General features: G+C 39.4%; 1 protein-coding gene across 2 annotated transcripts in view; it reads left to right on the top strand.

The window, feature by feature from the left end:
• CCNY (cyclin Y) overlaps positions 1–25,148 on the top strand; it is a 69,444-nt gene that overhangs the window by 31,603 nt on the left and 12,693 nt on the right. The window contains exons 4-7 of one of the 2 annotated variants that reach the window (XM_008052688.2): positions 3,534–3,569; positions 7,606–7,663; positions 7,760–7,879; positions 24,399–24,565. In XM_008052688.2, the coding sequence (XP_008050879.1) occupies positions 3,534–3,569; positions 7,606–7,663; positions 7,760–7,879; positions 24,399–24,565 (381 nt within the window). The remainder of the gene's footprint in view (positions 1–3,533; positions 3,570–7,605; positions 7,664–7,759; positions 7,880–24,398; positions 24,566–25,148) is intronic. The other variant, XM_021709804.1, reaches the window with a different exon arrangement.

Below are 25,148 nucleotides of genomic sequence, written 5' to 3'. Positions count from 1 at the left end.
AAACAGAGTTTAGGCTGTGGTGGATACAGAGGCTGATGTACTCTAACTCGTGCTCCTGGGCCCCTATTTTATGACGAGTTGCATACACCCTGTGAGGCGAGCACATCCACTGTTAGAAATTAGATATGCTTTGCCACCCCAGGGTGCAGTGGTAAGAGCCATACTCCAAGGGGCCTAGTTGAGAGCCAGTGGTATTACCCCACACACGATGGATTATTGGGTCATGAGGGTATCTCCCAGGAAGGCATGAAACGATAACAGCTGCTGTTCAAACACTGAAGCAGTGAGGATCATGGGTCTGCACAGAACTCATACAGCATTCTGTGTGGCCAGTGCAAGAACCTGAGGGATGATGGCTGGTTACTAAAAACTAAGAGGACTCTAGCCATACATGCTGCTGTTCCAAATGTGACTCAGATATTTAAAAAACTACTTGTTTAAGTACATGACACACTGTCCTAGAGTTAGTAAACATTTCCTTTAATATGCCCTTAGACCCAAAGTTCCAGGACATGTTTGCCTTCACCTGGAAAGCTAACAGTAAACCTTTTGGGTGCTCCCAGGATGTTTACATAGCTTCACTCTCTGGCTATTGTAGGCGATCTGCCTGGCAATCCCCAGGAACATTATATAGATAATATTTCTAACTTCTACAGATTTGAGTCTTTTACCCAAGACTATCCAAAAGTTCTAGAACATCTGCAGTCCAGAGGAATTCCTGGACATGGTCTAGGTAGGTAAGACATGACTTTCACCAACAGCCATAATTGACAAAATTACAGGCATACCCACAGCCCCAAGCAGTTAAAACATTACAAACCTTTGTAGGTCTTACTAGATATTAAAGGAACGACATCCCCTCTGGCCCAGTGTCTCAGGTCATTATACTGCCTCATAAAAAGGGGCATGTTGGGACAGATCTGCTTTTGGAGTGATTCCAGCCTCAGGTTCGACAGCACAGAGCATGGAGTGAAACCTCAAGCCAGGACTGATGAGTTGACAGCTGACTACCTCTTTTTCCAGCAGTCACTTCTTTCAAGACAACCAGCTAAACTGACCTGTGGAACTGGACTGTGCTCAAATCCTCAGCTCATGTTCTCACTTTCCAGGATATAATTGAGTGGAAATTGGCCTCCAGAGTGGCCCTATTTTTCCTGGAGGTCTTAGGCCATGGTAATGTCCAATCTTGCCTTTGGCTTGGGCAGTAGTCACCATGGGGCCCTGATGATTTTCACTTAATGTGCAGAATTAGAAAGTCTCCTGATAGGAAAATGACAATAATAGTAATTTTTTTCTAGAAGATAATGCTTTTATATACTTTATTTGATAATAATCTTTGAGATAATACTTTTATATACTTTTAAAAATCATAATTACAACTCTGTGTTGTGGGTTGTATTCTCCTAATTTTATAAATGAGGAGTTGAAGCCTCTGAGAGGTGAATTAACTTTGATAAGTGAAGCAGCCAAATTTAGGAGCCAGGTTGATCTGACTTCAATCCAGGGATATTTCTCCTGTGCCACACTCTCTCAGGGGAAGTAAAGAACCATTTTCTTTCTCAAATGTATAAGCTAATCACTGTTCTCAACCCAATCATATGAAACATTCCATTTAAATCCAACATTAGATTAGAAAAACAATCATCACAGCATCACTAGTAAATGAATAAAGCAGTAATTTCTCCCTTTTTTCCAGAGGCAACATGGTAGAATGAAAGGGCATAAAACCGTTATACAAGTTAGAAATCCTGGCATCTACTCTCTGAACCTGAGTTTCCTCACTATGAAATGGAATTAGTAACATCTATTGTTTTCTGTTACAGGACTGTTAATGTATGTGAAAACACTTTGAAACATTATTATAATTTTTAAATTCTGAAACCGTTTTATCCCAGTTCTAATTCCTTTCCCAGCTTAAGTGCTTTTCAAGATGTTAGAAGAAAATGTATGACTTTACATTTAACACTAAACTGGTCATTTGAATGAATAGATCTGGATAGAGATTTGGGAAAATATAAGTTTTGTGATAGAGTGAGACTAACTACTGTCATGTTAAGTCATGGGAACCATCTGAGCTCCTTGGAATCCACAGTGTGTGCTCACATCTCTAAGCTGGTATAGCTGAGCAGGCTGAGTTGTCTGTCTCCAAATTGGTGCCCTGGATGGCAATTTCTGTCCTCTGGGAGAATCAGAACACCATCTGCTCCAGCCAGTTAGCTGTGTTCTGAGAAGTTTAAAAAATAATTTTTGGTTTCCTCAATAAATTATAATGTAAAGCAAAAATAGTGGAAGGATCTAGACAGTTTTTAAAAGAGGAAATTTTAAAATATTGACCAGTCAACATGAATAACCCTGCCAACCTGACAGGTGATTAAAGAAACTCAAATTGGGAAGGTAACAGTTGGAGAACACTTTGTCAAAACATTCAAGGTCAGTGTTGGTGATTGTGAGGTAAAGCTGATGCTGGTGTGAAAGTCGGCTGGTGTAACCCTTTTGCAAAGATATTTGGCAGGACTGTGGATCAAGTAATTCCAACTGCAGGATATTTTCTTATGGAAATAAAAATAATATAGTCATAGGTTGCGCAAATATTTATTTTTGAGGATGTTAATTGTGGCATTAAGTTGTAATTACAAAATGTTAGAAACAAACGTCCAGTAGTAGGGAAATGGTTAAGTAAGTTATTCAACAACTGTATGATAGAATATAATCAGCCATATAAAATCATGTTTTAGAGAATATTTTAATGGTAAGAAAAATGTTAATATAATAAGGATGAAAGTAGGATACAAACCAAACACATATGATTTATAGATGGAAACAACTATATCTCAAGCTAATGGTTGTCTTTGAGCAGAGAAATTATTTTTCTTTATACTTCCTATATTTTCCCAAATTTCTGCAATGAATATAGTTTATAGTCAGAAAAATATTATTTTTTTAAAAATTCAAGGGAAAGGAATGGTCATTAAATTTAAATCTTTTCAAATGTAAAATAAAATTTTAAGCTAGTGCTACAAACAAAAATTACAGTATCATTTCAACAAGTGAATGAATAATTTGGGCAGATTGCCAAGAGGTTACTGATTTAACAGAAAAACGGCAAAACACTGTGGGTGATATTCACATTTTTCTGGTAGCTATAAAGAAACCACTAATTTTCTAGACTGGTTGGTAATGATTTGGAGATTCCTAAAAGTGCTTAATTTGTACCACCTGTTTTTACACAGGGCTTATATTTTACAAGTGAGGAAAACTGAGGGTTTCTGAGTAGAAAGAGCAGTTTGTTTCTAAATATCAGTTGAAGTTCTGTTGCTTCTAGAAAAGATTTAATAATTCCAGGGAATGAGCACCAGATTGATTTACTTTGAGACTGCATTTTCTTGATCAGCTGTCTGACTGAAATGGGATTGTTCAGATGGATGGTTTGACTTTTACTTATATTTAAATATTTATGTTCAAGCTGAAGTCAGATAATATATGAGATCTTGAAAATGCTTATGAGACATTGAACTTTGCATTTTATTTTACAGTGTAGCTCTTGCAATATATTATCACATCAAAAACAGGTAGGTGGATGATTAATTTTGTGCTAAAAACATCGCACATTATCTTTTATTATGTTTTTCCTAATTTTTTCCCTGTTATGTTCTAGTTGCCTTAGTCTTTGAATTACATATTCTTAATTCATATTTCCATAGAATTTCTAAAGGTAGTATAATTTACCAAAATGTCCTGGGTAAGTACTGAACTGCTTTTGAATCAGAGGAAACCAAATGAGTATTTGTGACTGAAACCAGAAAAACAGAACAAACTTTGATAATGTTCAGCTTCCTCATCATCATTTATTTTCTTCATAATTTGTTCAAATATTCTATATTTTACAAAATGTTATTTAAAAAGTTTACTGTGTGTAATTTAACATGAAAAAATGTTTAATTTATAATTTGAATTCAGTAAAGGAAATTTTGGTGTAAATGTAAACATAAACTGTTAAATGTAGTAGAAGCCATGTTTCTAATAAAAGTGTGTCTAGCAGTAAAGTAATTTAAAATGAGGGAATAAAAAAAAATCTACTTCAAGCATTTTATTTTGACATAGAACATGTAAGAATACGTTCATTTGCCAACTGGTTTTATGTAGCATTAAAACATTTTCTTCAAGCATGGGACATTGACTGGAGAATCAAAGTGCCTTTCTTTGATAAGCCTCATCTAAAATTCATCCTAAGCCGGGCTCGGTGGCTCAGCCTATAATCCCACGCCTTTGGGAGGCTGAGGTGAGTGGATTGCCTGAGCCCACGGGTTTGAGACCCGCCTGGGCAGCGAGACTTTATCTCTACAATAAATCAAAAAATCAGCCGGGCGTGGTAGCGCGTGCCTGTAATTCCGGCTACTTGGAAGACTGAGGCGGAAGGATCGCAGGAGCCCAGCAGGTCGAGGTTGCGGTGGCCGGGAGTGGCCACTGCACTCTAGTCTGGGCGACAGAGTGAGACTTCAACTCAAAAAAATAAAAAATAAAAAATTCATCCTATCCAAATTGCTAGGTTTTTTTTTAAATAGTGAAGAAACTTCAGGACATTTGTGAAACACATGAGTATAAAATCTTTCAGATTTTGGCTTTCCTTAATCTACAGCACATTTGTTTTTATTGATTCCCTTTTAGTGGGGGTCTCCAAAGCATTCATCTTACTAAGAACAAAGCCACTCTCATGGTGGTCATACTTCATGGATTAATGTGATATCTGTGTTTTATATGAGAATAAAAGCACACTGGTGTGAACTAGTCTGGGAGCATGCAGAGCCCCCACATTGTAAACGTGGCTCTCAGCCAGTGGGTGCCCCACCACCTCAGTATGTTTACAAAGGGGAGAGAGTGGTGGTAGGTGGTACAGGAGAGGCTGGATGACAGTGCTCTTCTGACAGCATTATGGGAAAACACACACATCAGGAGGCAAACATCTGGAAAGGTATTTTCTGCAGTGACCTATTTCCATATTATAGTTGTGATTTTTACTTCTTTATGGGACTTGAACATTTTAGATTTAAGAACTTACGAACCACATACCTTTGGAACTCTGTAAGTCTTGAACCAGAATAACATAGCAGTGAAAACACACATTTTGTCTTGTTGCTTATTTCCATGATACTAGTTCAGACTTTTAAAACATTTAAACCTTAAGTAACAATGTAATGCCATTAATGCAACTCAGATGTGCTTTCAAGCCAGTTTTGCTTTGGCATCTCTAAGAAATTTCTCAGTTTTTGCCATGAGGATCCTACTGTGTTACCCAGGCTAGTCTTGAACTCCTGGGCACAGGCCATCCTCTCACCTCAGCCTCCTGAGTAGCTGAATGGATCTTGAGTAGCTGAGGTTAATTTAGCCATAGCTGTAACAAGAGCCAACTTTATTACATGCTTACTCTGACTCCTCTGGTTAGTTCTTTACATGCATTATCTCAGTTAGTTTTAATAATAGCTCCTTGAGGTGATACTGAAATTGTCTCCATTTTACAGATGAAGAATAATCGAGGCACAGAGATTAAATAATTTGCCTTAGATTATACCTCTAGTAAATTGGGAATTGCACACAAACCATCTACTGCACCGACCATTAATCATGTTGCTCTCCTAAATTAATAGTGATAAATTAGGCCAACAGTAGGTGAGTGGAAGTGAAGAAAGTCCAAATGGAAAGTCAAGCCTTTGTAAACAGGCATGGCTCATCTGCAGATTGTAGCATAGGGTCTCTAGGGAAGAGGAGGCCTGGCCCTGCCCACACCTTCTTGAGGAGTCACACTGGGCAGGCCTTTGGAGCTGGTTATCAGTCCGTGAGCTTGATGGAGGAGGTGCTGCTCAGCTGGGAAACACAGTTTTTAATGGAAGTAAGAAGCAGTCTACTTCTCAGAGGATTCTCCAGAATTCTTTTTCCAGAGTCATTTTAGCTCATGTTCTTAATCCTCATGTATACTCTGTTCTTTTTTTTTTTTGAGTTGGAGTCTCACTCAGTCGCCCAGACTGGAGTGAAGTGGCCGCTCCCGGCCACCGCAGCCTCGCCTGCTGGGATCCGGCGATCCTTCCGCCTCAGCCTTCCAAGTAGCCGGAATTACAGGCGTGCGCTCCCACGCCCAGCTGATTTTTTGATTTATTGTAGAGATGAAGTCTCGCTGCCCAGGCGGGTCTTGAACCCGCGGGCTCAGGCAATCCACTCACCTCGGCCTTCCAAAGGCGCGGGATTACAGACTGAGCCACTGAGCCCGGCTTGTTCTTATTTTTAAAATTCCTCCTGGTGAATGTTTCTCTAGAGTGCTGAATGGCATTTCAGGGGCTCTCATTCATCAGGGGGATTGAACAGTGCTCAACTGCCCAAGGCAATGGGGTGTTGGGCCAGGCTCAGTCTCCCAAGCAGCATTGTGAATGCCTTACAGAGGCTATAAGATGAGAGGATTGGCCGGTTCTTCATAGCCGAGGTCGTTATCGAAGGAGCTGTATTGATGCTTCTGGACTCCACTGTCAGGTCGAGTCTTTTTTTCACTTGGGTTTAACTGTGTCTTTGCTGCTAGTGTTAATGCAGACGACAGTAAGTGAGCATGGATATGGGTGCCTGGAGCTTTGTACCCCACATCTTTACAATAAACAAACAAACATAAATAAAATATATATTCAAGGGGAAAAAGGCAACTTGTATTGTGCAAGTGTAGGAATGAAAATTGAACTGATGTATAAATCTCATTGTTACACAGATGGTAAATTTGTAAAACAGAAATTGTAGTGTTTGCCTTGATGAGAGTGTGTTGGGATATGTTTGTAACCTTCTGATGTTCTTGAGCCTATCTGACATTGGAAGCACAGAGTATGGAAATTTTATGCTCTTACCCAAAGGCAGTGCCTTCCAAATTTGGTTTTTAAAGAAAAAATTTTAGGCAAAACTCAAATTATATAAAACAGATGATAATAGAACTGTCACTGGTATGATATGGATAGTCCCTGCAGAGACCACAACCCAAGGCCCTGTGTTCACAGGGAATGCCACCACTTTCAGTGGCTTTGTGCATGTGCCAGCTTGGTAACAACTAGCCATTCTTTTATAGGTTTATAGCTTATTGAGTTAAGCCTTTCTGCCTGTCACTTCTTGTTTTTCAGTATAAAATTGTGAAACTTAATGAAGTAGTCAAGTTACATGTTATGAACATTTCAGAATGATCTCCAGGACACACTGAAAGTTTGTTCTTATCCCTGGATGTCTTTTTTCTCCAAATGGCAATGTTTTAAACAGATCTGTCAACCTTTGCTCAGAAATAAGATGCTAAAAGAAATTTAAGTCATTTGCTTAGATTTAGTTTTTTTGAAAACTCAGAAGATGAATTATCTAGATTTTTACTTAATTCATCTAAATGCAGTTTTTAACCCTTATTTCCATGGACAAAAATGATTATTATACCCAAGAAAAACAAATCATTATTCTTGAATAGCCAACAATGCATCTTACATTTAGCACCAATTTGTGTATTTTGAAATAAACTTGAGGCAAAATATATTTTGTTTATTCAAATGGCATTTATTCTTATAGAAAATAAACTCCATTTTCTATTATTTTCTTTTCTAGGGACCCAGATGGAAGGATGCTCTTAGATATTTTTGATGAAAACCTTCACCCTCTTTCGGTAATCTTCTCCTCTTTGTGTTTCATGGGATTGTTCAGTTATTTCTCTTTTCCTTCCATTGAGTTTCCAGTCATCTGAAAATATTTCCATTCCCAGAAATCCGAAGTGCCACCAGATTATGACAAACACAACCCAGAGCAGAAGCAGATTTACCGGTTTGTTCGGACACTGTTCAGTGCTGCTCAGTTGACGGCTGAATGTGCCATTGTCACCCTGGTGAGTGCTATCAAGATGGCACACCTCCTGCCCCCATCCCACCCCCGCGTGCTCCTGCGCCTGTTCCTGTAGTTCAGTGGAGAGATTTGTTAGCAGGGTATCCTCAGTAGGTGACTCTGTAGATACTCTGGCGTAAGCTTCGATGTGGTCTTTTTTCTGGGCAAATAGAGTGTGGATATCCCCAAAGAGGGCATGATATCTGTTCCACAGTCCCCACCTAAAGTCACTTGTGAAATTTCATTCAGAAATGAATAATAAATGCTGCAATATTAAAGGTATATGAGTAAAACAGCGGGGTCACAGGAGAGCAAGAAGGGCTAAGGTTACTTCTTGTTTACATCCAGGTTTCCTGCTGCTGATTCCTCACAAAGACTGTAATGGCATTCATAAGACATGATGGGTACATTCATCCTGTGGAAACTCCCATCTAGGAAGGAGTGTGCATATTGCTGTCTTCTGTTTTGTGATTTTTATGTAAACATGTCTGTAAGATATTCAGATACGACATGGAGGTAGTCTATATTTTAAGACTTGAGAAAAAATAATCTATTCTTGCTTAGATTTGTTAAACTTTATGACTATTTAGGTCAATCTCATTTGGGAAATAGAATTAACAGTGGCACCCTTTGTCACTGACCTTTTTACTTTGTGTAACTCAGATAGAATGTTAGCTTGGCCTGTGCATGAGCTGTCCTGAAAATCAGAATACCATCCCTGTGTTTCCAGGGGAGGTGATTGTATAGTAGAACCTTCGTAGGCAACCAGAAGACTGTGTCTCAGCCACGCCAAGGCTCTTAGGCTGATTGACAAAAGACTGCTGCCTTGTTTGCTCCTGGATTCACCCGTTCATCCATGTATTCAGTCCTTCTCATTCAACTCACAGCCTACAGGATAAAACAGACACTGAAGTCATCATTAGGTGATTTGGAATGACAATAGGTTCTCATGTCAGAATGAAGAAATATATCTGTTGCCCAGCTTTGTTCTCAAAAGGATTCCGAGTTCTTACAGAAACACACAACAGAGCTGCAGGGTTGAGATTTCTATGTGGGGCAATTATGTTGAAGGAAAAAAAGAGGGTAAGAAAACCAGGAGAAACCAAAGATGAGATTAGTACTGAAATTCATACCCTGGGGAAAGATTTATTTTGAAGCTGCTGTAGATGGAAGATGGTAGGGATTTTTTTTCACCTTTAATTCCCAAGAAAAATATGACCTGGTTATGACCAGATAGTGCCTTCTAGTTTAGGCTTATTGTTCAGAGGGAAGGAGAAGGTTCATATCTGTGGAGGACAGGGCCAGCATTTACAGACTGTGGGAAAACATCTCCATACATCTCCCGTTGTCCTCTGATGTCACTAACCGAAGGTGACCAGGAGCATGAACTGATTCATGTATTGGAGTATTGTGAGTGGCACTTTTTTTTGTGAATAATTATAATGATTTAAGTCTTCATTGGTCCTATCAGATAAACTGATGGATTAGCAGGACAGCAGCTTGTATCAGGGTCTTGTTGGGTGTAGCCTGGAGCGGAGCCGTGTTAGGCCTTCGTGGTGGGTGCAACTCCTGCAGACCCATCCTCTGCTTGCTGTGCTGCCTTGGCACAGAGCCAGCTGCATGTCTGTGGGCAGAGACCCTGGTAGGATTATTCTTCCCTTCTTATGTGCCCCTGGAGTTAGAAGCAGTTATTCAAGACAGGTCTGATCTAGCATTGACAGAGATACATTAATTCCGGCCTTTCTTCTGGGCATATGCTTGGCATCTTGGCATGCCACCCAGGAGGAGATGGAGAAGGGCAACAGTTAGCTCTGGCCCTGCCACCCACACCGAACAAGACTGCAGCCTGCTCTGGTGAGAGAGCCCGCAGGCCCTTCAGATACCCAGAACCCAGTTAACCCACAGCATGTATTTCACAGCTTAATGGACTTGATTTGAGAAGATTAACAATAACTTAGTATTACTGAGTGTATATTTTTTTAGCCTTGTAGAATATGCCAGGAGCTCTCCTGTTGATACTGACATATGAGGAAATTAAAAAGAGGGTGAGGCAATTGAATGGCACCTTGCTGAGTTACGTTACATTTTCACATAAGGGCATGTAGTAATGGTCCCTGCAACAGCCGTAAGAGGCTAGAATCATTGTGGTGGGGTGGGCGGAATGGGTCTTAGTATCCAGCAGCCTCTCCCTGCAGTTCCTCTTTCTCTCAGGAGTTACCAAGCTGGGTGATGCTTACAACCTTGAGCAGACACCCACGTCAGTCCCATGTGGTACTTGGATGACAAAAGAAAGCTTACTGCCGATCTGAACGGGAATCTTTTGTTGTAAGGATGAGAAACACACAGAGCCCAAGGTAGCAGAAGAATTATTGAAAGATCCGGGAGGGTCCCCCAATCCCCTGTCATCTAGGCCTGGAAGGATATCATACCATATCATGAGACCCGTGACAGGTTCCTCCCTACCTGGGCTCTCTCCTCTCACCTCTGTGCCTCCCTGTGGGACTGGCTGACTTCCTTGCTTCAGGTGGGATTCCTTGCTTCAGAAGTAGCCATCCCACCTTGACTCCACATCACTTTTCCATTTATGACCCTACTGGCTAACAGTCTGGAGATGTTGGAGAGGGGTGCGTTTTGATAGATCCAGTTCCTTTGGGTCAGATGTTCTCTTGTAGAAAAATCTGTCATGACCCCAAGATGATGGAAACTTGGTCCTGAGTCATTATTTGTCTCACTTTGTATTCTTCCTCTGTTCAAAACCTGCAGTGGTTCCCTATCTTCCTCAGAGGAAAACACAAAGCTCGTAAGTGACCAGCAGGGCCCAGCAGGATTAGGCCTTCTCTTCATCTCAGCTCTGCTGCCCCCACTCTCTTCACTGTCTCTGCTGTAGCCACTCTGGCACCTGCCGTTCCCTGAATAGTCAAGACATCCACCTGCCCTAGACTTCTGCCCTGACCCTGCTGCCCGGAATCCTGTGTCAGGTGTGCATGTGTCCTGCCCTCCTTCCTGTCTTTGCACATTGAGGCTGTTGCCTGACTGCCGTATTTTAAGTTGCAATGGTCTCCCCACCACATCCCTGCTCATCATTTCTGGCTTGGCTTTGCTCCACAGTACTTACCATCTGTCAGCATTCTTAGGTGTTAGTCAGTTATTTTATTGTTTTGTCTATGAGCTCTGTGAATTAGGGTTTTTTGTCTTTTTGTCCATTGGTTCACTGCAGTATGACCAGCATCTGGTACACAGCCTGACATATCAGAAATGCTCAATAAACATGTATTAAATGTGTTTACATGAGCATAGTAATAACTACCTACTGGCTGAAGTAAATAAAAGCCGTTGATGACATACCTCTCATTATGCCTGAAACACAAGGTGCATCCAGTAACTGTTATCATCTTCCCCTTCCTTGGTAATTTTATAACATTAGGCCTACATTCTACCATTTCATTGTTTAAGTTATTAAGGTGATCCTTCTGAAAGGAGTGGTGGAGTCTTCAACTTTTGAAACATCTCTCAGCTGAATCCCTCATTATTGAATGTTCTATGCAAGGTTGGCTCCGTTTTGCAGAGAAGATAGAGAGGTGGCAGAGTGAGCACTTGCCAGACAAGAAAGAGTGTAGTCCTTTTTTATTCTTTATTTTCTTATCACTTTATTGAGATATATATTTCACATGCTATAAAATTAACCCATTTAAAGGGAGTACCTCAGGGGGTTTTAGTATATTGTACAGTCATACTGCAGCCTAATTTCAGGATATTTCCATCACTCCATAAAGAAAGACCCTCACCCTTTGGCACTCACTCCTTGTTTCCAAACCCTCACTAAAGCTCAAGTAACTACCTAATTTTGTCTCTGTGGATTTGCCTATTCTGGACATTTCATGTAAATAGGATCATATGTAATTGCTTATAACTGGCTTCTTTGACCTAGATTACTAAGGTTCATCAATGTTGTAGCATGTATAGTATTTTGTTCCTTATTGCCAAATAATATTTCATCATATAGATATACCAGTTAGCACTTCATATCCACGGATTCAACCAACCGAGAGTTGAAAATATAGGTAGGCCTATAATGGTTGCATCTGTAGCAAATACATACAGACTTTTTCTTCTTGTCATTATACCCTGAACTGTATAACAGCTATTTACATAGCACTTACAGTTTATTAGTAATCTAGCCCTTTGCACTCAGAGACGTCTCACGGATCACCTACTAGCAACTTGACCACACTTTTTAAAGAATGGATCACTTCATGTTAAATAGTATAGTATTGGCACCAATTATTTTATTGTAATGATATTTGGCTTATAATGGAATTTTGGACATTGAGGAACTTATTTATGATAAAAAACCAAAATTTTATATTGTATGCTTTTCTAATATGCGGTAATATGTGAAACAGTCACTAACATGCATTGTAGGTTCATTCATCTATGTTGTACAGTAGTAATTTGTTTGACATCTTCCACCTGATCTTTTTCTGTTCAAGCACACAATGCAGTCTCATTTTATTTCTCCCACATTAATAATATGTGATTTATTGTCCAGTCTGTACACCACTGTGGAAGCACTTCACACATTCTCTATGTAACGCTAGTAGATTTTTTTAAATGTGTATCTCAATATATATTCCATCTCTTTATTTGCTTTTTCATGCAATCTGAATGGAAAACTTCAAGGAAACATACATTTTTGAAAAATTTTCCCTGGCATAAGTTTGTCCTATGTAATCACCAGCAATCTCTTTATGTCTCCTGAGAGGGGACTTCTGAGTGGTTTGCTAGATTTACAATGTCCCCTCAGAGGGCACATCCGAGTGCAAAGGGTTAAAGATGACTGGAAGTCTATGGAACAACTGTGTAGGTTATATGCAAGTTACCATGCCATTTTTATATCAAGGATTTGGCATCTGGATTTTGGTATTGGCAGGGGATCCTGGAACCCATCCCCCATAAATGCTGAGACATGACCGTACTACATTTTGTTTATTCATTCATTAGTTGATGGACATTTAATTGTTTCTATTTTTTAGCTATTGTGAATAATGGTGTGAACATTTGTGTATAAGTTTTTGTGTGGGTTTATGTTTTAATTTCTTTTGGTACATATTTAGGAATGGAATTTCTGGGTCATATAGAAATTCTGTGTTTAACTTCTTGAGGAACAGACTGACTGTTTTCTAAAGTGGGTGCACCATTTTATATTCCCCTTGGCAATATTATGAGATTTTCAGTTTCTCCACAACATATCCTCATCAACACTTGCTACTTTCCAGCTATTTTATTTTAGCTGTTCTAGTGGGTGTGAGATGTTATCTCGTTGTAATTTTTATTTGCAGTGATGTTGAGCATCTTTTCATGTGTTTATTGATCATTTGTGTATTTTCTTTGGAGAAATATCTACTCATATTTTTTGTCCATTTTTAGATTGAATTTTTTTGTCTTTTTTGTTAAATTGTAAGGGTTTTTTAATGTTTGGGAGAGATGTGATTCCCACATATTTTCTCCTCTGTGTTGTCATTTCTCTTTCATAATGGTATCATTCGCATCATAGGTTTTCATTTTTATGAAGCCTAATTTATTTTTTCTTTTGTCACTTGTGCTTTCAGCAGTTTATCTAAGAATCTTTTGTATAAATCATGGTCATTATGATGTACCCCTATATTTTCCTTTAGGACTTTTATAGTTTTAGCTCCTGCATTTAGGTCTGTCATCCATTTTGAGCTAATTTTTGTGAGGTAGGGTTCTACTTTCATTTTTTGCATTTGGCTATCCAGTTGTCCCAGGGCCATATGTTGAAGAGACTAGTCTTTCCCTCAACTGTCTTTTCATTCTTGTCAAAAACCACTTGGCCACCAATGTGGGGTTTGCGTCTGGATTCTCATTTTTATTCCATTGATCAGTCTGTATACCCTTGTATCAGTACCATACTTGTCTTGATTCACATAGATTTGTAGTTGAAATCAGAAAGTAGGAGGCTTTCTACTTTGTTCTTCTCTTTCAATGTTGTTTTAGCTATTGTGTGATCCTTGAATTTCCATATGAATTTTAGAACTCGCTTGTCAATTTCTGCCCCACCCCTCAAAAAAAATGTGCTGGGATTTTGATAGGAATTGTCTTGTATATGTTAATCTGTTTGGGGAATATTGTAGTCTTAATAGTTAAATCTTCCATTCCATAGATATGAGGTGTCTTTCCATTTATTTAGATTTTCTTTAATTCTTTTGACAATGTTATATAATTTTCAGTATACTAGTCTTGTATGTCTCTTGTTAAATTTATTCCTAGGTATAGAATTCTTTTTCATGCTGATGTAAATGGGATTTACTTATTTTTCTTGTTTTCTTAATTTATTTTTGATGGTTTATTGCTAGTGTATTACAGTAGATTGATCCTCTGTCTTGCCATATTGCTGAATTCATTTATTAGTTCAAATAGATTTTTAGTAAATTCTTCAAGATTTTATATGTGTAATATTATGTCATCTGCAAATAGAGGTATTGTTTCTTTTCCAAATAGATGCCTTTTATTTCTTTTTCTCACCTGGTTTGTACCTCCAGTACAGTGTTGAATAGTAATGGTGAAAGTGTATGTCCTTGTCTTGTTACTGATCTTAAGGATAAGCTTTCAGTCTTTCTCTATTAATTTATAATGTTTGCTGTCGGTTTTTCAAAGACACCCTTTATAAGATTGAGGAAGTTCCCTTCTATTCCTAGTTTGTGTAGTGTTTTTATTTTGAAAGGATATTATATTCTGTCAAATGCTTTTTCTGCCTCTGTTGAGATTGATCATGTGATTTTTGTCTTTTATTCTGTTAATATGTTAAACCAATCTTTCATTCCTGGAATAAATCCTTGTTGGTTGTGGTGTGTAATTCTTTCTATATGTTGCCAGACTTAGTTTGCTAGTATTTTGTTGAAGATGTTTGCCAGCTATATTTGTAAGAAACTTGGTCTGTGGTTTTCTTGTGATAGCTTTGATTTTGGTATCGGGGTAATGCTGGCCTCATAGAATGTACTGGGAAATATTCCTTCAACGTCTTCTTTTTTTTTTTTTTTTAATTATAGAGATATAGAGTACATATAAGGGTTGACTACACAAGTAAGCTGCTACATGTAGGTGAAGTTTGGGCCTTCCAACTGTCCCTCATTCCCCTGGTTTAGGACCAGGTACACTTTGTGTTGTTATGTGTCCCCCCTCCTCTTTTTTCTTTTTTCTTTTTTAAAGAGTTGGTATTTTTGTTTACATGTTTGGTAGAATTTATCACTGAAGCCATCTTGGCCAGGGTTTTTCTTTGTTGGAGGTTTTGACATTGCCAATTTAATAATCCCTTTGCTTGTTTGTTATACGTCTATTCAGGTTATCCCTTTTTGACTCAGTTTTGATAGTTTGTATTTTTCTAGGAATTTGTTTTATCTAAGTTATCTAATTTGTTTATATATAGTAGTTCATAGTATTCCCTAATGATTCTTTTTATTTCTGTAAAATCTATAATATCCTCTCTTCTGTTTCTGATTTTAACTAATTTGAGCTGTTTCTTTCTTAATTGGTCTAGTTGAAGTCTTGTCAGTTTTGTTGATTTTTCCCAAAGAACCAACTGTTGGTTTTATTGACTTGTCTCTCGTTTTTCTGTACTATATTTCATTCCTTTCCACTTTAGTCTTTATTGCTTACTTACTCCTACTTGCCTTGTTTCAGGTTGTTCTTCTTCTTCTAGTTGCTTAAGGTGGAAGCTTGAGTAATGTTGATTAGAGATCTTCTTTTTTAATAAGTTATCTGTAGCTATGAATTTTCTTTTAAGCTTTGACTGTATTGCGTAAGTTTTGGTATGTTGTACTTTCATAGATTTTTTTTTTTTTTTAAATAGAGACAAAGTCTCACTGTGTTGCCCAGGCTGGTCTTGAACTCCTGGGCTCAAGCAATCCTCCAACCTTGGTCTCCAAAAGTGCTGGAATTACAGGCCACCGCACCCAGCACATAGATGTATTTTTTAAATAAACCTTTTATTTTAGATCAGTGTTAGAATTACATAAAAATTGTGAAGATAGTATAGAGAGTTTCCATGTACCTCACATCTAGTTTATTACTAACGTCTATAATATTATAAAATTATATAATAAAACATGACATCTATAATATTACTAATGTAGTAGCATGGTATATTAATTGCACTCAATGAAGTGATATTGATCCATGATTATTAACTAAAGTCCATGCTTTATTTAGATTTCCTAAGTTTTTACCCAGCACCTTTTTTCTTTTCTAAGACCCATCTGGGCACCACAGTACATTTAGTTGTCATTTCTTCTTAGGCTCCCCTTGGCTGTGATAGTTTATTAGACTTTCTTGTTTTTTATAATCTTGATAGTTTTGAGGCCAGGTATTTTTTTTTTTTGAGTTGGAGTCTCACTCTGTTGCCTAGACTAGAGTGCAGTGGCTGCTCCCGGCCACCGCAGCCTCGACCTGCTGGGCTCCGGCGATCCTTCCGCCTCAGCCTTCCAAGTAGCCGGAATTACAGGCATGCACTACCACATCCAGCTGATTTTTTGATTTATTGTAGAGATGAGGTCTCGCTGCCCAGGCGGGTCTCGAACCTGCGGGCTCAGGCAATCCACTCACCTTAGCCTCCCAAAGGCGCGGGATTACAGGCTGAGCCACCAAGCCCAGATAGAGGCCAGGTATTTTGTAGAATGCCCCTCAGTTAGGATTTATCTGATGTTTTTCTCAAGATTAGACTGGTATTATGTGTTTTTTGGAGGAAACCATTTTTGTTACATCAGCATACCTTATCACTGTTGATAATAACCTTGATCCCCTGGCTGAGGTCATGTTTGTCAGGTTTTCCTGCCATACTCTTTTTCTCTGCTTTCCCAACTGTACTCTTTGAAAGAAAGTCACTAAGTGCAGCCTACACAAAAGAAGCAGCAGCTGTGCTCCTCCACCCTAGGTGGTGCATTCCTTTTAACTAAGAAGAGCGCTTGTACTTTCAGTGTATCAGGACTGCCGGTCATGGCAGTGGGGCAGGGCCTCAGTCTGGGGTGGGGTGGAGGCCTTGCCAGGGCCTAGCCATTGCCGCATGACCTCAGTGCCTGCTGTTCACCCCTTGAGTTGCAGCACTAAAAGCCCATCTCAGGCCAGTGCTTTGATGATAAACCAACTGATTCCAGCCCTCAAATACTCCCTTTTTGGAGACACTGATAGTTTCCGTGGAGTTCAAAAGCTGTTATTAGATGGCATCTATTCAGTGCCAAGTACAGATATCTCATTCAATTGTTCCTCCAATTGCTAGAGAATAAGAAGCAATGGTTACCAGTTATCTAAACTCCATCTTAGTGCACACCATCCCCCAAGATTTAACAAACTAATACTTCTGCATACTATATCTGAAGCTCTCTTATTCTACTCTTTTCCATCTGTATTTTTTTAAATGCTGTTCATAATTCTGTGTGTTTGTTTAAGAACCCACTAATAGTATGCAGCCTGCAATTTGTAAAATACTGTGTGTTGGAAGTCCCCAAGACCACTCCAGGTTTGACAATTCACTAGGAGGACTCACAGTACTCAGCATACGTCATGCAGCCAGGATTTACTACAGTGAAACGGGTACAGAGCAAAATTAGCAGAGACAGGAAGGTGATGGGGTGAAGTCTGGAGGAAACTAGGTGCGCGATTCCAGGAGTCCTCTTCCAGTGGGTTCCTATGAGATGCACTTAATCCTCCAGCAGTGTGGTGGTGACAGTACGGTCATACACTGCATGACAGTGTTTCAGTCAGTGACAGACCACATATACGACAGTACTTCTGTAAGATTATAATGGAGCTGAAAAGTTTCTATAGCCTGTGACGTCTTAACATCACAATTCATCACATTACTCTGTGTTTGTGGTGATACTGGTATAAACAGACCGTCTATGCTGCCAGGCGTATAAAGCCTAGCACATACAATTATTGCTTATTTGATCATAAGCAACTATGTTGCTGGTTTATGCCTTTACCGTACTATACTTTCTATCATTATTTTAGAGTATACTCCTTCTACTTATTAAAAAAATAAGCTAACTGTAAAACAACCTCAGGCAGGCACTTGAGGTATACAGAAGAAGGCATTGTTATCACAGTTGACAGCTCCATGTGTGTTATTGCACCTGAAGACCTCCCCGTAGGACAAGATGTGGAGGTGGAAGACAGTGATGTTGATGATCCTGACCCTGTGCAGGCCCAGGCTAATGTTTCTTACTTTTTAACAAAAAAAGTTTAAAAAGTAAAAAATAGCTTACAGAATAAATACATAAATAAACCGTTTTTGTACAGCTGTATAATGTATGTTTTAAGCTAAGTGTTATTACAACAGAGTCAGAAAGTTTAAAAAATTAAACATTTATAAAGTAAAAAAGTTATAGTAAGCTAAGGTTAATTTATTATTGAAGAAATTTTTAAAATGAATTTAGTGTGATCTGAATGTACAGGGTTTAAGGTCTACAGTAGTGTCATAACTGTCCTGGACCTTCACATTCACCTACCACTCACTCTCTGACTCACACAGAACAATGTCCAGTCCTACAAGCTCCTGTCATGGTAAGTTTCCTGTACAGGTGAACCATTTTTTGTATTTTATGCAGTATTTTTACTGTGCCTTTTCTATATTTAGACATGTTTAAATACATAAATACTATTGTGTTCTAACTGCCAGCTGTAGTCAGTACAGTAACATACTGTATAGGTTTGTAACCTAGGTGTATAGAAGGCTGGACCATCTGCATTTGTGTAAGTGCTATATGATATTCACAGAACAAAATCACTTAACAGCCCATTTCCCAGAGCATATTCCTGCTCTTCAGTGACATGTGACTAACTGTAAAATATCGTCTACCAGTGAAGCTCATTAGAGACAGGTCACATAGAAATCCTTAGCACACACCAATATTCCAGACTCCTAGAAGGAAGGCAAGTTCAGCATAAACCACTTTGTTTGTGTAGGCAGTTTAGGCACAAGTGTCCCACTCTTACCCATTCTGAGAATGGTGGGAGCCCTTTGAAGTTGACGTCCCCAGATGCCAGCTGAGGGCAGCCTTGAAAGCAGACCTTAGTTATGAGGATAGTAGTCTCGGCCTGCTGTGTTTTTTCTCTTCTACTAATACATTTTTAAGATAGATGATGGGGACTATTTCCTGGGCTGCAAAGGCCTACCCTTATAGGACAACAGGCAGAGAGAGTTGTTCCTGAAGGCTGATGCTAGGTGTGCATTCATGCACTTGTGTGCATGTATACTCAGTAATGTTGCAATTTACTTCATGGCCAACCCTTGCCCTGTAGTAATGTGGGGCTGGGGCCTTCAATGTTCAAAGATAAACTGGAAACCCAGACTTATTTTTGAAAGTCCCCAGTTATTCAATATTAGCTTAGATTTTCGAAAGGAATCTCCAAGCCAAGTAAAACCTGTGAACCACATTCAGCCTATGGACTGCCAGTTTTACTTCAGGCAGGAAAGAGGGAGCCATCAAAGATGTTTTGACAGGTGCAGTCATTCTCAGGGCTGCCACAACAGAGTATTGCAAACTGGGTAGCTTAGAAACCAGAAAGGTAGAACTCAGTTCTGGAGGCCAAAGTCAGAAATAAAGGTGCTGGCAGGGCTGGTTTCTCTGAGGGCTGTGAGGGAAGGCTCTGCTCCAGGCCTCTCCGCTTGACTTGCAGACACCCATCTTCCTGCTCATGTGGTGTCTCTTGCGGGAATGTCTGTCTCCAGGTGTCCCTTTTGTATAAAGGCTCGGGCATGTAGGATTAGGGCTCACCCTGATGACCTCTGTAAAGATCCTGTCTCCAAATAAGGTCAGGTTGTGAGGCACCGGGGGCTAGGACTTTCACATATGAATTTTAGGAGGACACAGTTCAACCCATATCGACAGATCTTGACAGAATCATGCATGTATCTTATGAAGATCTCTCCATAGACACCAATAAAGAGGTTATTGCAGTAGTTTAGGTTAAAGGCTATACTTTATTAATTTATTAACCTGTTGTAATAATATGAATATATACTCCAGGTTATTAGAAAATCTTACAGCATCAGGTAATTAAAGTGTCCAAATGTGAAAGGTGACAGAAATTTTATAAACAGAAAATGATAATTATTCCTTTAAAAAATACATATAGCCACAAACGTGGCAATTCATAGAGCATTGTTGAATACTAGGAATTTGGGTAGCTAGCCCCATTCTCAAAAAATAGTGCATTCATTAGATGGTTGTCTGGAATTGGGTTATAATTGAGAATGGAATGAAGCTACCAATTCTTTTCACAAAGTCTTGGCTTTGTAGTCCTGACCTCAGCCTTATTGGAATATGTTCTAATTATCTGAACTAAACAGCTTTCATAAGACAGCAGGATTAAAATCCAGAAGGAAATCATACCTTGTGTGGAATTAAACAGTTAACTGACCTATCTTTACTCTTTAAAATTGAATTGGATTAATTTCATTGGGGTTTTTGTTTACATGTATCCTTGATTTCATGAGTTTGCATTTTATCCCCCTCCAAATGCCTTTGAACAGTTTTATTGTGTTCAGTCAACTGAATACTCCTTGTAGCTCTATAATAGCTCATTAACCTGTGTTTTCTAGAGAAATGTCTTAGGATAGTCATTCTCATGAATTTAAATCTGAAAACTTAATTGAGCAAGAGTGACCTGTTGACAGTGGCCTAGGGATAATGGTTAGAAAAATCAATTGTATATTATTTTACTTGGCAGGGAATTAAAATACCCAAGTTGGAGTTTACTAAAGAAATTGCAACTGACCCTTGAATATAGCTTTGCTGGCAAGTTCTGCTATTATATGTTAAATGTTATTACGTAGAGCGTATTGTGAGTACCTTATCTCCCAATATAACAACTGCTTTCCTTTGGTTATAGAGTATATTATAATGTCTGATTTCTTCGGTTAGCCCTTACGGTATATCGCACCTGGTAGATGTCTGATAGGTTTTTTTCCAAACATAAAATATTATCTTAAATATTCTCTAATATATCTGTCAACTAAGGTAATTTAAGTAGTCAGGAGAAAATGTAGTCTCCTTTTTTGCACTGAGCCAGTGAGAATATGTTTCTTTGGAGACCTTGGAGAGATTAGCTCACATATATACAGGAGTAGAGTCTTCAGGATCTGGGTGAAGATTGCTTCACAGCTTCCATTGTCTTTTGATTTAAAGATCTGGAGACTTAGTCTGGTCCATTCACAGTTTTTTGCTCTCAGTGCAACTTTATTATATATTTCTGATTCTCTCTTTGGTGGGGAGTTAGTTGTTGACCTTTGTGAAACATGCAGTCTGGGGTCCCCAGGTTCAGTGCCCGGCTGGAATTCCACTTGACCTCACCTAGATTTTTATCTGAATAATTTTAATTTTTACACAAAGAAAAATCATGTTCTAAAACATTAGCTTACTCTTTCTTTACAAATGTAATATAACACATGCCACTAAAAACTAAAATTTCAAAAATTGATAAGGCAATTGAGTTCTACTGAGTGACCTACTTTTTTCACCAATAGTTGTCATACCCTATTATTGTCCAATGAAAGATGTTTGGAAATTCCCACAAAGGTCCTTACAGTGCAGTTAGAATGCCATGCTTTGTGACACCCTGGGCCTTACAAGAAGATCCCTGACTTCCCATGTGTGACACAGCAGAGTGGACTCCTCCCTGTAGCTGCCTCCTCTGAATGTCATTGTTCACCAGTGCAGCTGTCTCACAAATTGAGAACTCGGTTTCCCCTTTGATTCACTGTACCTTTGTCAGTGCAGTCCTTTTTCCTGAATGCTATTGTTTGTGGTTGTTTTTCTGGTAAGATCTCTCTGGTAGCCTGCTGAACTTCTCCTGCACTAGAAAGCTACCCTGCCTGAAGAGTTCTTGCTGCTCTAATTTTATTTTGTATTGTGCAAGGGACCACTTCAGTTTCCTTCTCATATTCTCTGAATAATATCGTAAGCCTCATTCGGACACTTGCAGACATATAACTTTGCCTTGTAAGTCCTTCTCCAGACTATTATTACAAGACTCAGCAGAGGCAGGATATAGTGGGTTTTACTCCTCCCTCTCCTTGCTGCCCCACCTTCCTGTCTCTAGCCCTTTAAGTGGGAGGGACCCTCAGACTGGGGCCTGGTCCCTGTTTTCTTCTGTTTTGAAGTCTCACCAGGTCATTGGATTCGTGCTGGAGGCTTGATTCTGTTGTATGTCACAGACTCTCCAGTTGACATCTCATAGCTGTTTCCTTGGAGCTGCAGACCTGCATGTTCACTGCCTGTATGGCATCTTCCAGCGCATCCAGAGTCAGGCTGGTACCAACCTTTTCCTCCCCAGTTCTCTCTTCTCAGAGGACAGCACCCACCCTGCTGCTCATGGGGAAGCCTGGGATCTCTCAGAGTAGCCCAGTTCTGTGGTTGTTGGGGTCGCCTCCTGTACATCTCTAGAACAGTCCTGTCGGTCCCCACTGTCATGTTCCCAGTTCAGACGCTGGTCCTGCACCGTCATCTCCAGATGGCCTTGCCCGTCAGCTGTTCTCCACTCTGTGGCTAGAGTGGTTGCTACCACCCCTTCCGTGTCTGCAGCACTTGGCACAGTGCCTGGCACATGGCAGGTACTCAGTACTCAGACAGTGAAGAATGAGTCAAGCTCACTTGTTTGAGCACACCTTTCATGTGTCTGTTCTCATCCCATGGTCTTTTGTTGTATGATTCTACTGTGGCATCATCCTGTACATCACCCGTGTGTTTACATCCTTTGAGAGACCTTTCCCAATCTGAACGAACCTCTTCTCCAGAACTTCCTGAAATCCAGCCTCCTCCCAAAGCCCCCTAGTGAGCTAACAGGTGTGGATTCTTCCTTTTTTTTTCAACTTTCCCATTCCATTTAGGAATGTGGATATTGTTTAACTGAAAACAAATCATGTATCTAACATTTTCTTTTCCACTCGTGCCTTTTTTGCAGTTTTTAAAATATGGAAGTGTTTTTGGACATTATATACTATGAATAATTGCCACACTATATGGGTTTCATTGCTTTAGAAAGCAAATTTTTAAAGTGTGGATAATGGCTGTTTAATTTTGTTTCTTTTGGATGTGAATGTATTTGATAGAAGCTGTAGAGAGAATAATTTCATGGTTCAAAGAAGTGCAGAGCATACTAATAAACAGATTTTTACCACAGGGAAATACAAAAGCCATTCTGACCTTGTGATGCAACCAAAGCAATGGGCTTTCTGGGTATTTCTGATGTCTGTCTGCAAGCCTTAATTCTGTCAGTTCAGAAATCCTGTTATTTGGTTTTATTTTCCAACTTTAACTGAAATGATTTATTCTAACTATTTGAAAATAAACACAGAAAATCGTGACAGATACCACTCCATACCCATTAGGATGACTATTGCAAAGCAAAACAAGGTCATCCTGAGGGAAGGTATGGAGAGTTTGAAATCCTTGTGTATTGCTGGAATATAAGTGGATACATGTTGGAAAACAGTATGGTGGCGTCTCAAAAAACTGAGCATAGAATTACCATGTGGTCCAGCCGTTCTCCTTCTAGGTATATATCCAAGAGAGTTAAAAGCAGGGATTCAAACATATATTTGTGCACACAAGTGTTCATAGTTGCATTTTTCACGTAGCCAAAAGGAGGAAACAACTCAGATGTCCATGGATAAACACAATGAGGGGCATGTGCTTACAGTGGAGTATAATTCAACCCTAAAAAGGAAGGAAATTTAGACACATGCTACAATATAGATGAACCTTGAGAGCGTTATGCTGACAAATAAAACAAACACAAAGGGACAAATACTGTATAATTCCACCAGTGTAATGCACATGGAATAGTCAAAATCAGAGACAAGTAGAATGGTGGTTTTCAGGGCGAAGGAGGAGTGTGGTGTTGTCATTACATGGGAATGGAGTTTTAGTTTGGAAAGATGAGAAATTTCTGTAGATGGATGTTAGTGGTGGTTGCACAACAGTGTGAATGTACTTCGTGCCACTGAACTGAAAATGGTTCAATGGTAAATTTTCTATTTTGCATATTTTACCATAACAATAATAAATAGGCTTATCAACTACTACATGCAAATCTATAATTATTGCAAAATAAAAATTTAATTTTAAAAACTTACTAAAAAAAGGTTTATTCCCTTAATATCCTCTGTCCTCCCTATTGGAACATTTGTTGAATTGATGTTGAAATTATAGTTGATGGGTGAGAAATTGCCCTGTGGCTCCTGGAATCTGTTCCAGCTCAGAATCTGTTTAAGATCCAGCTCCATCCATGACTATATCAACTATGGAGGGTGACCTTTAGCCTGTGTTGTTTTTTTTTAAACATCAGATACATTGAGCTCTTTGGCCTTTTAAAAATAAATATGATCAGGTAACAAATCCCTGTTTAAAGGCTAGTGAAATAGAAGTAAACAATGTTAGCACTTCGTGAAGTATGCTAGTGTGAAGGAGAAAACAAGTCATTTAGCTCTGGCATTGTTGTCTTCCCAGGTATACCTTGAAAGACTTTTAACGTATGCAGAGATAGATATCTGTCCAGCCAACTGGAAGCGAATTGTTTTAGGGGCGATCCTGCTGGCCTCCAAGGTGTGGGATGACCAGGCCGTGTGGAATGTGGATTACTGCCAGATCCTGAAAGACATCACAGTGGAGGACATGTGAGTGAGGGGCTTCGGCCAGTGTTGTGGTGGGCTGTTGGGGAAGGAAGCTGCATCCCCTTTTGATGGTCCGTAGCATGTTGACTGAATGGCTTTTGTGAGCTGGCACAACAGGAACATGGTCCTGGGATGTGATGTGCAAAAGCCTGTGTTTCTCTTCACTGGGGTTTGTGAACGGTTTTGTGAACCTGGTTTACTGCAATTATTTTATAGACAGACCCCCCCTTTACTTTAATTACATGGGTGTGGACCAGCGCTGGAACCAGCCTGTGATGGTTTGAACTTGGGCTCCGTACCTCACTACAGACTGATAACAGTTAGTGGTTCACACAGTCCTTTGTGAGTAACAAGAGCTAAAATAGCATCCATTCCTGTTTAGCTAAATGTACAAGAGCTAAAATGTACAAGAGCTAAAATAGCATCCATTTCTGTTTAGCTTAGGGAGAAAAGTTTCACTACATTGTCGTGTTTTGTAGATTCAGTAGCTTCAAGCCAACCTTGTGTCCTTGGGACTCTCACATGACCCATGATCAGAGTTGCATTTGTCGTCGCCGCCGCGCGCCCCCCCCCCCCCCCCCCCCCC

Source organism: Carlito syrichta, unplaced genomic scaffold, assembly GCF_000164805.1.
Source record: "Carlito syrichta isolate Samal-C Ts95f unplaced genomic scaffold, Tarsius_syrichta-2.0.1 Scaffold287292, whole genome shotgun sequence".
In the NCBI taxonomy this organism is placed as follows: Eukaryota; Metazoa; Chordata; class Mammalia; order Primates; family Tarsiidae; genus Carlito; species Carlito syrichta.
This window is presented reverse-complemented; position numbering and strand designations above follow the sequence as displayed.